General features: G+C 35.0%; 2 protein-coding genes across 7 annotated transcripts; one reads left to right on the forward strand and one right to left on the reverse strand.

The window, feature by feature from the left end:
* Positions 1-1,547: 1,547 nt before the first annotated feature.
* Positions 1,548-9,127, forward strand: LOC112792024 (phosphomethylpyrimidine synthase, chloroplastic). 6 transcript variants are annotated; one of them, XR_011869246.1, is made up of 8 exons: positions 1,548-1,834; positions 2,796-3,110; positions 3,256-3,383; positions 4,032-4,858; positions 5,061-5,737; positions 6,134-6,240; positions 6,396-6,586; positions 7,351-9,127. XR_011869246.1 is itself a non-coding variant. In XM_025835103.3 (6 exons), exons 2-6 carry the CDS (start codon positions 2,800-2,802, stop codon positions 6,141-6,143), a joined length of 1,953 nt encoding a protein of 650 aa, XP_025690888.1. In that variant the 5' UTR covers positions 1,548-1,834; positions 2,796-2,799; the 3' UTR covers positions 6,144-6,348. The 6 variants fall into 6 exon arrangements, 2 of the variants coding, with proteins under 2 accessions (XP_025690888.1, XP_025690903.1); XR_003817795.2 differs by having other exon boundaries at positions 7,825-9,127; XR_011869241.1 differs by having other exon boundaries at positions 8,452-9,127.
* A 925-nt stretch (positions 9,128-10,052) lies between these two features.
* Positions 10,053-10,873, reverse strand: LOC112792050 (uncharacterized). The gene has a single exon (XM_025835131.3). It carries the CDS (start codon positions 10,549-10,551, stop codon positions 10,270-10,272), a length of 282 nt encoding a protein of 93 aa, XP_025690916.1. The 5' UTR covers positions 10,552-10,873; the 3' UTR covers positions 10,053-10,269.
* Between the last annotated feature and the right edge of the window lie 1,082 nt (positions 10,874-11,955).

An 11,955-nucleotide genomic window follows, 5' to 3' on the forward strand; every position in this document is an offset into this window, starting at 1 on the left:
CCTAAAACTAGATTGTACTTGCATAAATACACACCCAGACCGTGGTGAACCAAAAGTTGTAAATTCAACGAACATAAAACTATTTGCAACTGAACGGAATACCTGTTTGTGTTGTAGGTAGTGCCGAATGAAACCACGTCTCCGAGATACTCACATGCGGCCCTGCTTCTTGCGTCGGTCCAGAATGCATGTTTAATGCAATGATCACCTTCGAGGTTGAGCTCAAAGAAGAAATTTTTGTTCTTCTCTTTGATTCTTAGTAGGTACTTCCCAAATTCTTTGGCATCGTCTTGTTCAGAAATATTCCGTACTTCCCTTGTGATGTAATTCCTCATGTATTTTTCTATAAAACTTAATTCACGGTGGCTGCCAGCTGCTGCCACAAATGATTAGTAAGTTTTGCTCGGTCTGATTCCGGCTTTCTCGTAGGTTTCAATAGTGCAATGCACGAACATGTTAAGCTCTCTGTGTTGTTTAAGCATCTCTGCTCGGTTTGGACAGTAAGGATGTGAGTGATTCAAAACAACTTTAAAAATTGTCCAAAGACCAACATCTTTCATTATGTGTATGTAAATCCTGGCCGGACAATTTAACCCAGCTGAAGGGTTTGTCTTCAAACTTGGAGATATCTTGGATTTCCACCTCCTCTCTCTAGTGCATACGATTAGTTGATTCTTAATCTTGTCTCCGTCTCGAGTCGTGTTCCTTATTTTCGTAGAAAAACCGACAAGTTTGGAATAATGTTTGTAGAACTTTCCAGCTTCTTCTAGTGTCTTGAAAATCATTCCCACCTCTGGAACAAATTTTTTATCTACAATACAGCTGGTTTGCATGGTGAACCGAAAGCTTAATTATGGTCAAACAATTATGTAGAGCTCAGTGAACAAAACAGAATATATTCCTCTAATTTGTTTACAGACTCCTTTCTGTATACCGAATCGAACACATGCTTATGATGAACAATTCTATAATACTTACCGAACTGAAAGGTTACTCACAGTAAACGAAAGATAATCCATTATATAAAACCAAATTCGAAACAACTCTATCTACAATTTAGATATTATCAATTCAATTAAATTCAGATTCAGATCACCTCCGTTCATTCAATTCAATTAAAAAAAATTAACAATTTGATTCGATTGAATTCGATTCAAAATTCAATAATCCAAACCTCATCAAATTGATGCGTTTCAGAAGAATAATCGAAATCGCACTCATTCAACTGATTTGAAGTTGATTCATTCATTAGTCCAGATCGAAGAAGAAGAACGCCGAAGCTAATTACGTCGAAGTCAATCTAGATCCATAATGTAGAGAACAAGGAATTTTATTAGGTTGAAGAAGAAGAAGAAGAAGAACGAAAACGCAAAAAGAAAAAAATGTTTACGTTGAAAAAGATTTATCACGCAGAAAAAATTTACGTTATATACATTATATGAGAAACGTGTATAACAAACAATTGTGGGCACGAAGAACGTGCGTGTGGAGGAACCTATTTGAATAACATCCATATTTAATATTTATGAATCTTAATATACATTTTTGTAAACCTTAGTTAGTCCCCACATTTGGTAAGATGTAAATGTAATGTAAAGAGTAAAGTCTAAAGAAGCGATTTTTTTTTTCTCGAAATATCTATGCTACAATGAATGCGGAATTTTGTGGTGTGGTTTGCGTCAGTATCTTAAAAGTATCTATTATTTCACTCTCTATATAAACCCTCTATCCTTTCATCACATTCACTCACTCACGCACTCACTCACTTTTCTCTATTTCGTTCCAGATAACACTCAACCCTACCCTCCCCAATCCACCCAGCCTTTCCTTCAAGGTTCTCTCTCTCTCTCTCTCCGCAATACATTTTCATTCTTTTTTGACATAGTTCGATTGTAAATAGATTGATTTTTGTAATTGATTGTTGTTAGGTTTTAAAAAAGGTGAATTAAAGACGAACTTTTTGTGCTTAAGGTTTGTGCATGATTGGATCGTGTAAAATTATCACCTCAGATAATATGGTGTGCTGTATGGGAATGGATTTTTCTCACTTAAAAAAAAAATCCATTTTCATCATTGTAGGACCCATTGTGGTCCAAATTTAAATATGAATCGTAAAAATCTAAGCTTGTCATGTTCGAAGAGGATTTTTTAATTGAGAGAATATACTTTGTGTCCTTTATTATTTACTGAACCCTTAATAATTTCTTTTATTTTTTTTAAATGATTCTTTCTGGTTATGAGATTTTTTGATATCTCTCATGATGGCTTCTGTGGTTGTCATAAATATCTTTGCATGTACAAAAGAATGTTTCCATTGAGCATGATGTGCTTGAAATTGTTCCGGAATGGAACTTTTGTTATTGTTTATTTATTTTTATGTAAACCTCTTTGGAAAACATGAGATTTTGGTATTTGGTTAACTAATAAACTTCTGTGCTTGACTCATATCTGTTTGTTTAAGCTTTTATTTTAAGGAAAAATAATTTTAATTAAAAACAGATGGATAAAAATTTTGAATAGTTGGATAAGTTTTAACTTTTGTGACATTTGATATTAAATTTTTTGGGCTCAGATTCATGTTTCACATAGCTAACTTGGAGGTTCTGAAGTTCATGAATATGTAGTTAATTAGATAAGCAATTTGTGAATGTCAAAATTTTACATAATTTGATTCTTTTAACAGGGAATCTCTCCATATATGAGTATACAGATATATTCTGACATTATACATGCATGCTGCTTGCTGTTTAACTGAAAATTAACCTTTCAAACATTGAAATTTTATATTTCTGCAGTGAGATGGCATCCTTGCATGCCAATGTGACATCAGTTGTTTGCAAAAGTGGCAACAATGCTTCTCAACCGAAGTTCCCAAGTACTACATTTTTGCCTGGGTTTGATGTAGCTGGATGCATTTCAAGTGCTTGGAAGAAGGAACTTGTCCCTTCTTACGTGGCTTCGATACCTAGAGCAACATTAACATTTGATCCTCAAACAACCAATTCGGACAAAACCAAACAAAAGAAGCACACTGTTGACCCTGCTTCCCCCGATTTTCAGCCTCTTCCTTCCTTTGAACAGTGCTTTCCTAAGAGCACGAAAGAATACAGGTCTGACTTGTTTTCTCCTTTAGAAAGTTATGCAACCAATGTGATTCGCTTTCAGATAATATATGGCTTTCCAACCCATTGTTGATAATCTGAATAAGCACACAGCATATTCTTGGATAGCTCATTCTATTACCAATGTTTACAGGGAAGTCATTCATGAAGGAACTAGTCATGTGCTCAGAGTTCCATTTCGACGAGTTCACCTCTCTGGGGATGAAGGACACTTTGATAACTATGATACAAGTGGTCCCCAAAATATAAGCCCAAGTATTGGTATGGCAATCAAGCATGTTGTCATTTTTCTTTGCCAATGGAAACCAGCACATTTTTCTTATGCATAATGTTGGGATAACAAGGACTATAATTCCTTTCATGCATATGTTCTATGATATAATCATTGATGTCATCACCAGCTTTGAGGAAAATCATAAGTACAATTAGTCCTGTCTTTTCTTCGATCACTTCTTTTCTGCTAGCTTTTATAGGTGCTTAACTGAGATTACTTGAACTACATCTTCCTCTTTGAAACTTATTTTGATTGAATTTCATTAACAGGTCATGTATATGATATATAATCTCGTTCCAAGATGTTTTTACTTGTCCTTTTATAAATTATTGTTTTAACGTCAGTTTATGCTTATCTTCGCATTCTCCAATTTGTTACTATTATCGATATGTGATCGACTAATTAAGGCTAAGTTTCACAGAATTGCAAATTTCTGCACTAATATGTATCTTGGTTATGCTTTGTTTTTGAAATCTGAGGTTATACATTACACCTAGCCAGATTAGCATTTTTTTGTATATATTTATTTAACTTATTATTGTCATTGAAGAATCTAATTTTTGATTGTCTATACGCTTACATTAAGCCTTAGAAAATACATTCATTTACTTCATTTCCTTTCATGGATAAATTAGGACTCCCCAAGTTGCGCGCACAGTGGGTTGATAGGAGAGAGAAACTTGGTACACCAAGATTCACTCAAATGTACTATGCTAAGCAAGGGATCATTACTGAGGAGATGCTTTATTGTGCCACTCGTGAGAAGCTTGACCCGGAGTTTGTGAGGTCAGAAGTTGCTCGTGGACGAGCTATCATCCCGTCCAACAAGAAGCACTTGGAGTTGGAGCCTATGATAGTTGGAAGAAATTTCTTGGTGAAGGTAAATGCAAACATTGGAAATTCTGCAGTTGCTAGCTCTATCGAAGAGGAAGTTTACAAGGTTCAGTGGGCAACTATGTGGGGAGCCGACACAGTCATGGACCTCTCAACAGGTCGCCATATCCATGAAACTCGTGAGTGGATATTGCGCAACTCCCCCGTGCCAGTTGGGACCGTACCTATTTATCAAGCACTTGAAAAAGTTAACGGCATTGCTGAAAACCTTAGCTGGGAGGTTTTCAGGGATACACTGATTGAACAAGCCGAGCAGGGTGTTGATTACTTCACTATCCATGCTGGTGTTCTACTTAGGTACATTCCCTTAACAGCGAAGCGCATGACAGGAATAGTTTCCAGAGGAGGATCCATTCATGCAAAGTGGTGCCTTGCTTATCACAAAGAGAATTTTGCTTATGAGCATTGGGACGAAATACTTGACATCTGCAATCAGTATGATATAGCACTATCCATTGGTGATGGGCTAAGACCTGGATCCATATATGATGCGAATGACACCGCTCAATTTGCTGAGCTCTTGACGCAAGGAGAACTGACACGTAGAGCATGGGAAAAGGATGTTCAGGTGATAAAATCATAAAACTTTCTTGATATGCACGTACTAATGTTCTGATAAATTAATAGCCTGTGAAGTAACTTACTCCTTAGCTTCAATTTTGTATTGACTCTAAATATTATTTGGGCTAGATGGCGACCTTATCTATTTCACATGATCTTAAGAAACCAGTGCATTGAATTACTAACCAGTGCATTGAATTACTTTACAGGTGATGAATGAAGGACCTGGACATATTCCAATGCACAAGATTCCTGAAAACATGCAGAAGCAGCTAGAATGGTGTAATGAAGCACCCTTCTATACTCTTGGTCCACTAACAACTGATATTGCCCCTGGTTATGATCACATTACCTCTGCTATTGGTGCTGCCAATATCGGGGCACTTGGTACAGCTCTTCTCTGCTATGTAACTCCAAAAGAACATCTCGGTCTACCAAATCGTGATGATGTGAAGACCGGAGTTATATCTTACAAGATAGCTGCTCATGCTGCTGACTTAGCAAAGTGTCATCCACATGCTCAAGCATGGGATGATGCACTGAGTAAGGCAAGATTTGAATTCCGATGGATGGATCAGTTTGCTTTGTCTTTGGATCCAATGACGGCCATGTCCTTCCATGATGAAACATTGCCATCTGAAGGCGCAAAGGTAGCCCATTTCTGCTCTATGTGTGGCCCCAAATTCTGCTCTATGAAGATAACCGAGGATGTCAGGAAGTATGCTGAGCAACATGGCTATGGCGACGCCGAGGAGGCTTTGAAGCGTGGAATGGATGCTATGAGTGCTGAATTTCTAGCTGCCAAGAAAACTATCAGTGGGGAGCAGCATGGTGAAGCTGGTGGAGAGATTTACTTGCCAGCAACATACCTAAATTCCAAAGAGAGGTGAATTTATCCCCGAACATTTTCATCACTTAAGTTCCAATTAATAAGCTTATGTTTGAGCATTATGTGAAAAAGGCTTTCTGTGCAATACACACTATTTTGAGTTTTTAACCAGATTGACCTAACTATAAAATATTTTATATTTATATTAATCATCTTATACCCTTTTTAGTAATGTTATCATATAAAAGCAGCTTTTTTTCATACATCCCAAATACAACAGATTATCTTAAAACAACTTATCTGCTGAAGTATCCAAACATAAATTTATTGTTACATATAGCTATTTTGAGGCCTCATCAAGTGGGAGCCTCATGCATCGATTTGCTTTGTGGCTTGTGCAGTGCCTCATTTTTTCTCAAGATGTACTTATTTTACTTTTATCATATATTACAGGACTATATAAATGAAGCAGATCAATGGTAGAATTGGCTACACAACCGGCCTTATCTATAAGGATAGTGTGAAACATTTTCAAGCTGGCTGTAGGAGAATAATACAAAGTTCAGTTTGTTGATAACATCTTAGAACTCCTATCTTCAACTTTACTTTTGTTGTGAATTATCCAATTGTCAGGAATAAATTGTGTACTAGTATTTTGTTTGGTATCATCTTTTTATCTTTCTGGGAAACTTTATTAATACCCAAGATGCACCAGGGGTGCCTGAATCTGCATAAGCACTGGCTATTATTAAAGCTAGGATGCTAGCAGATCAGGCTGAGATAGTCCCTTTGAACCTGATCAGGGTGATGCCTGCGTAGGGAGCGTGCATTTTTCTCTTTCTTTTTTTGTATGCTTCTGCAGGGAGTGTGCCTTATATACAATGGTTTGGACTTAAGCCAATCCTGGTAAGCAGATTCAGTTTGTTGGCCATGTTAATTTCTAAGGGTTTGAAACTTTTTAAACTGGAAAATATAATACAAAGATCTGAAGTTATTAGTTTGTTAATATAGAGCTAAGATAAGAAAATATAGCATATAACCTTTACTCTTCCTGCTAATCATGTATTTTAGAATAGAATGAATTTTTTGGGCATCCAAAGTTGGTGTACATTTGACATCATCAAGATTTAAGAGGTGAAAAATAAAAGTTTAGTATTGGAATGGGGTCATATCGATTTCTAAGGGTATTGGAGTGTGGTAATATAGACTGCAGGGTTACATACATCTCATGGTGGTATTATAAGGTAGTGTTTATTTTGAGGTATTGGGACGGAGACTGGGAGACTAAGACTCAGTATCATGTTTGTTGGTTCAGAGACTAATACTAAAATTTTAGTCTTTGTCACCCAAATTTCATTATTTTAGTATCTCTAAACAGTGGAGACAAAGGGGACTGAAATTTTTGGGAACGGAAATTGAAACTTTAATAACATTTTATATCTAAAATACTTTCATTTCAATTAATTAATTTCAACTTTACCTTTTGTGTAAATTAAATTAGAGTTTCATTCTTATTTCAGTCTGTCTCCCACTTTACACCAAACAATACTGAGATTTATTTCAGTCTCTGTCTCTCAGTTTCAACCTCTCAGTCTTTGTCTCTTTTTCAAACGCTGCCTGAGGGTGGTAGGGTTAATTCCCTTGCTTGTCTTAGCTCTACCTGTTTATAGGACTCAAAAGGCCTCCATCAAGGTGTCACTCTAGGGGTCTCCTGAAGATTTGGTATTGTATTAGGATTAAGGAATTGATTAATTGAAGGTGCAGTTTGAGGATGAAATTGCAATATTGGGTCAGGATTGGAGGTTGGATTCCCAAAGATTTGGGACTGTGCTAGGGTTATGGGATCGCGGATGTGATTGGGCTGGGACTTGGATCTGTGTGCGAATTTACTTCTAAAGAACTTTACATTGTATTTTATTCCTTGGAATTCGAAAATGTGCAAATCAGTCATTTAAACTTTTATAAACATGTGTTTTAACTAAAACAAATGTATTATGCCTTGTTGAACTTTGTTTTTTGTGTGAATTGCCTCTCTAAAATTTCCTAAATTGTACAACTTTGATACGCCATGTTCTGTTAAAAATGTCTTTTTATTGTTAACAATGAACGGAAAAGATTATCATATCAATATATTTGATTTGCAGATTTGTGAAAGTTTAGGTAGTTGATTTGCAGTTTTCGAATTTTTCAGAAGTGCACATGGTGTAAAAATCAAAGTGGTGAATTCCAATTATCCATAAAACTAACAACTATCTTACATTATACATTCAACTTCTCAAAAATGTGTTATTACCAATTGTGGGACCCACATAGGTGTTTCTATCCTTGGATTATGAAAGTGTTGTGAACAATTACCAACATGGTCATTTAGTCAATGAGTGATAGTGCATCCGAAACAGGAAGCAAACCCAGCAAGAAAAGCAACAGTATCTACTCATATTAGCTTTTACTTTTCACACATTACTTAAAAAAAATGCCACTTTTTCTAACCTCCTTAACCCACCCTTTTGGCACATGCCCTTGTATCCTTAGAAACAAGCTCTATAGTAACCAAAGATACTCACATGATAAACACAAATGTATGAACTTGTTTCATTCCTCACTCAAGCACACTTCAAGACCTTCTCTCATTTTCACAGTTCAAACCTTTTTCAACAACTGTGCTTCTCTGGGTCTTACCTGCATTTCTTTCAAAATCACCTCACATATATAAAAATCTTGATGATTAGTACCCAAAATTAAAGTTATATGAAACACAATGAATCACACAGGCTACTACTTTGAGAACAGAAGCTTGTCCTTGAGGAACAACTCTAGGAGGACTAAACCGGCTAGAATTCGATGCGAGCCGAGATGCATCTTTGGGATTTGTTGGCGTTCGGAGTTCTCTCCCATTGAGTTTCTTAAGGGTGTTGCTGAAAGATTGACAAGGGCTATGTGCTGTGGTTCTGTCAGTAGAAGACGACCCCTGAACAAAGGGTTGTCGACATCTGTAGGAAAATCGAAGCTGACGGCGGCATCATCTGTTGATTATTATAGGGCAGCTGCAGTTGAAGACTGCATTGAGTTCATCCACACTTCGTTCTCAAGATCAAATTCTTTAACCGCTGCACCAACTCCTTCCAGGGATGAATTTATGCATGCTTTCTTGAGAAACTTTGAATCACAGAATGTGTGAAGCTATTAACCTGTTCTTGCTGCTGTGTGTCTGTGTCTACCTTTCGAATGTGTTTAGTTTCACAAAAACGATGGTGCCATCTGATGATTACTATGTTGGATATGTATGGCTGTATTTTGTGTTTGTATCAGCAGAACTAGCTGTGTAGTATTTTGATGGGATTCGAAGTTCTAAACCTTTGACACTGCTTTTGTTTGTATATGTATGGTTGTATATGAATGCGTTTATTATTTATTATTTTTTTTAAATATAGATAAACTTCTTATCAATTTGAAAGCCAACTTTTATATGCTTAATCAACTATACAATAACAAGTTAAGTTTGTTCTATTAGGTTGATGCGATAATATTTCACAGCAAATCATGCTTAAATCAACTGTAGTAAACTGTAACCATGACCACATATAAACATCACAGTATTGTGGAATATTTAATCTGATAATGGGAGGATGCTAGAGATTGCAACTATTTATTTATTTAAGTCCACAGCTAGGCTAACAGATCTTAAACTGACATTTTCTTAAGCAAAAATCTCTTTATTTTCTTAAGTGTATCACTAACATTGCATAGACCAACATCACTTGCTAACTAGCTAATTGTATGATTTAGTAAATCTCATTTGACAATGAATCTCATTTTGGGTGGTCATCTGCAAATTGAAAATGAAATTGTGGATATCTTACATAATAACTGGTTTCAAACTATTAATTTTTTTTTATTTTCATATATTGGGACTTGGGAGTACTAATTTATTTTTTTAATTATTTTTAAATAAAGAAAATTTTTGAATTTTTTATCTTCGATATATATATATATATATTTCAATTTTTATTCATGAATAAATTACTATTTGTACTCAAGAAAGATACAGACGGTGACAAATGTACTCATATAAGAATAAAATGACAATTGTAACCACGGAAGATGGTTTCCGTGTGCCAAGAGGACCGGACGTTGGTCGTTTTATTCTTATATGGATACATTTTTCAGTGTCTGAATCTTTTATGGATATAAATGGTAATTTATTCTTCATTTATTCATTTAAGTATTAGAAAGATAATTAAGATGATGAATTTGCTCTATACAAACTGAAATTTGCATATGTCAAACTATATATATCACATAAATTCAAGTTAATTGCCAAGATAAGTAAACTAAATTACCAAATTGGCCTAAAGACTTCAAACAATCCAAATTGTTGAAAATAGAATGTACCTGGCAATTCTAACTGATCCAAAAATGAATCCATTTGTTCTGTAAATACAAATGACCAATAAGAGCAAAAAAAGGACACACAGCATAAAAATATTCCATAATGGTCAAGAGAATTTAACATAACCTTTAAACAAGGTAAATTATATAGCAATGGAAATTAAAATGCTTAATCTTTTTTCTTTTTTTTCAATTAATTTTCAGTTCTTAGCAAACAAGCCTCCAAATCCACCATTCTTCTTCTTCTGCGGCACGGCGACGGAGTTCCTGCGGCCGCCATTAGTGGCTCCTCCGCCACTCTTGTCCTCAACCTTCTTGAGAATTGGATCAGTTTCAAGAAGCTGATCTTCCTTCTGCAAATTGCCAAGGATCCAATCAAGCAAACCCTTCTCTTCTTTGTTGCCACCAGAAGCACCTTTTGCTGCTGTTGCTGCAAAGACTCTACCTGTTGCTGGTGCAAATGACATGATCACTGAAGCCATTGATGAATTTTGATAGAAATGGAAAATGGGGTGGTTGGAAATTGTGGAAAGTTTGGTTTTTTGGATAGTGGCAATGATAATATTGTATGTGTTTGTGGTTGGTTGTGAAGGTCAATTTGGACCGTTGGATTGGATTTTGAATGGTTGAGATGGGAGTTGTGTGTTTATGTGGCACGAGTTCTCCACAAGTGTCTTATCTTCATTATATTTCTACTTTCTTTTTTTTTTCTTTTTAAATAAAAAGCAAAACATTTTTGGCGAGTTGATGAGAAATTTTAACGAGATTTCTCAAATGTCATATATGCATGGTGTTGGTGACTAATAAAAAAATGTTAATTAAAATAAGAGTTTTCTCATTTTTTGTAGTGTAGATAAATAAGGAGTGAGTTATATATTAAATTTATTTTTTTTACTTGAAGATAATTAGTAATAAGTGTTTTCAGGATGTTTATTAAAGATATTAATACGATAAATCACATATATAAATAATTTTTCATTCACTATTACACCATTATCCTAAGTTGATTTTTGTTACGTATATATTTTATAAAAATCATTCTGATTTACTATTCGTTTTGAGAATGATTTTTATAAGATATATGTGTAATAAAAATTAATTTAGAACAACAGTATAATATTAAGCAGGAAATAATTTATTTAGATGATTTACTCTTAAAAAAATTCAATATGTTTACTGTAAGAAAAGTAGAGAACTTTAAAACCGTAAAAAGTTCATTTAACTAATTTATTAATTGTGATTACATAAACTGAATATGCCATAACCACGCAAATATTTCTCCTCCAAATAGAGTGCTCATTTTCGTTGTTTTTTGGTCTCCGTACGTTGAAATGGCCACTTCAATATGGGCCTCCAAATCAAGCTTCTCTTCTACCAATTTGTAGTTAGCCCATGATGTAATATTTTGTAACTCAAAACATTTGGCCAAAATAGAAATATTGAGAAAGGAAATACCTTTTAGTACCGCATTGCCAAAAACTAAAATTTAACTATGAGCGGTCCAATTCTAGGGTGGTAGTAACTTGATGTGATGAGAAAAATATTTCAGTATTATATTTTGTTTAAGATAAAAATAAAAGTTGATATATTTAAAGTTATTAAAATACTCTCCTAATATTTGTTTTCATCCACCCTCTTTCTCTTTTTTTCCTTTTGCTTTGCTTAAACCGCGCATATGAAAATGAACCGCCAAAAAGCCTAGAACTAGGTTGAGAAGTAAAAAGTTGAGAACCACGTTTATCACCACCACATTCAAATGTAGATCCACGTCAATGAGTCTTAACTCACATGGCATACCTCTCCTTCCCCATCTCAAAGGTCTCGGATTCAATTTCTATCGACTGCAGCTGAGGAGAAAAAAAATTAGTAAGTATGTGAGGAGTGTG

This window comes from Arachis hypogaea, chromosome 1 (assembly GCF_003086295.3).
Source record: "Arachis hypogaea cultivar Tifrunner chromosome 1, arahy.Tifrunner.gnm2.J5K5, whole genome shotgun sequence".
NCBI classification, from domain to species: Eukaryota; Viridiplantae; Streptophyta; class Magnoliopsida; order Fabales; family Fabaceae; genus Arachis; species Arachis hypogaea.

Excerpts from the sequence above, each read along its gene's own strand:
- LOC112792024 (XM_025835103.3), top strand. The coding sequence starts at position 2,800 with ATGGCATCCTTGCATGCCAATGTGACATCAGTTGTTTGCAAAAGTGGC. Across the intron at positions 3,111-3,255 it reads AAGAGCACGAAAGAATACAG|GGAAGTCATTCATGAAGGAA; the intron begins GTCTGACTTGTT and ends CAATGTTTACAG. Across the intron at positions 3,384-4,031 it reads AAATATAAGCCCAAGTATTG|GACTCCCCAAGTTGCGCGCA; the intron begins GTATGGCAATCA and ends TGGATAAATTAG.
- LOC112792050 (XM_025835131.3), bottom strand. The coding sequence starts at position 10,551 with ATGGCTTCAGTGATCATGTCATTTGCACCAGCAACAGGTAGAGTCTTT.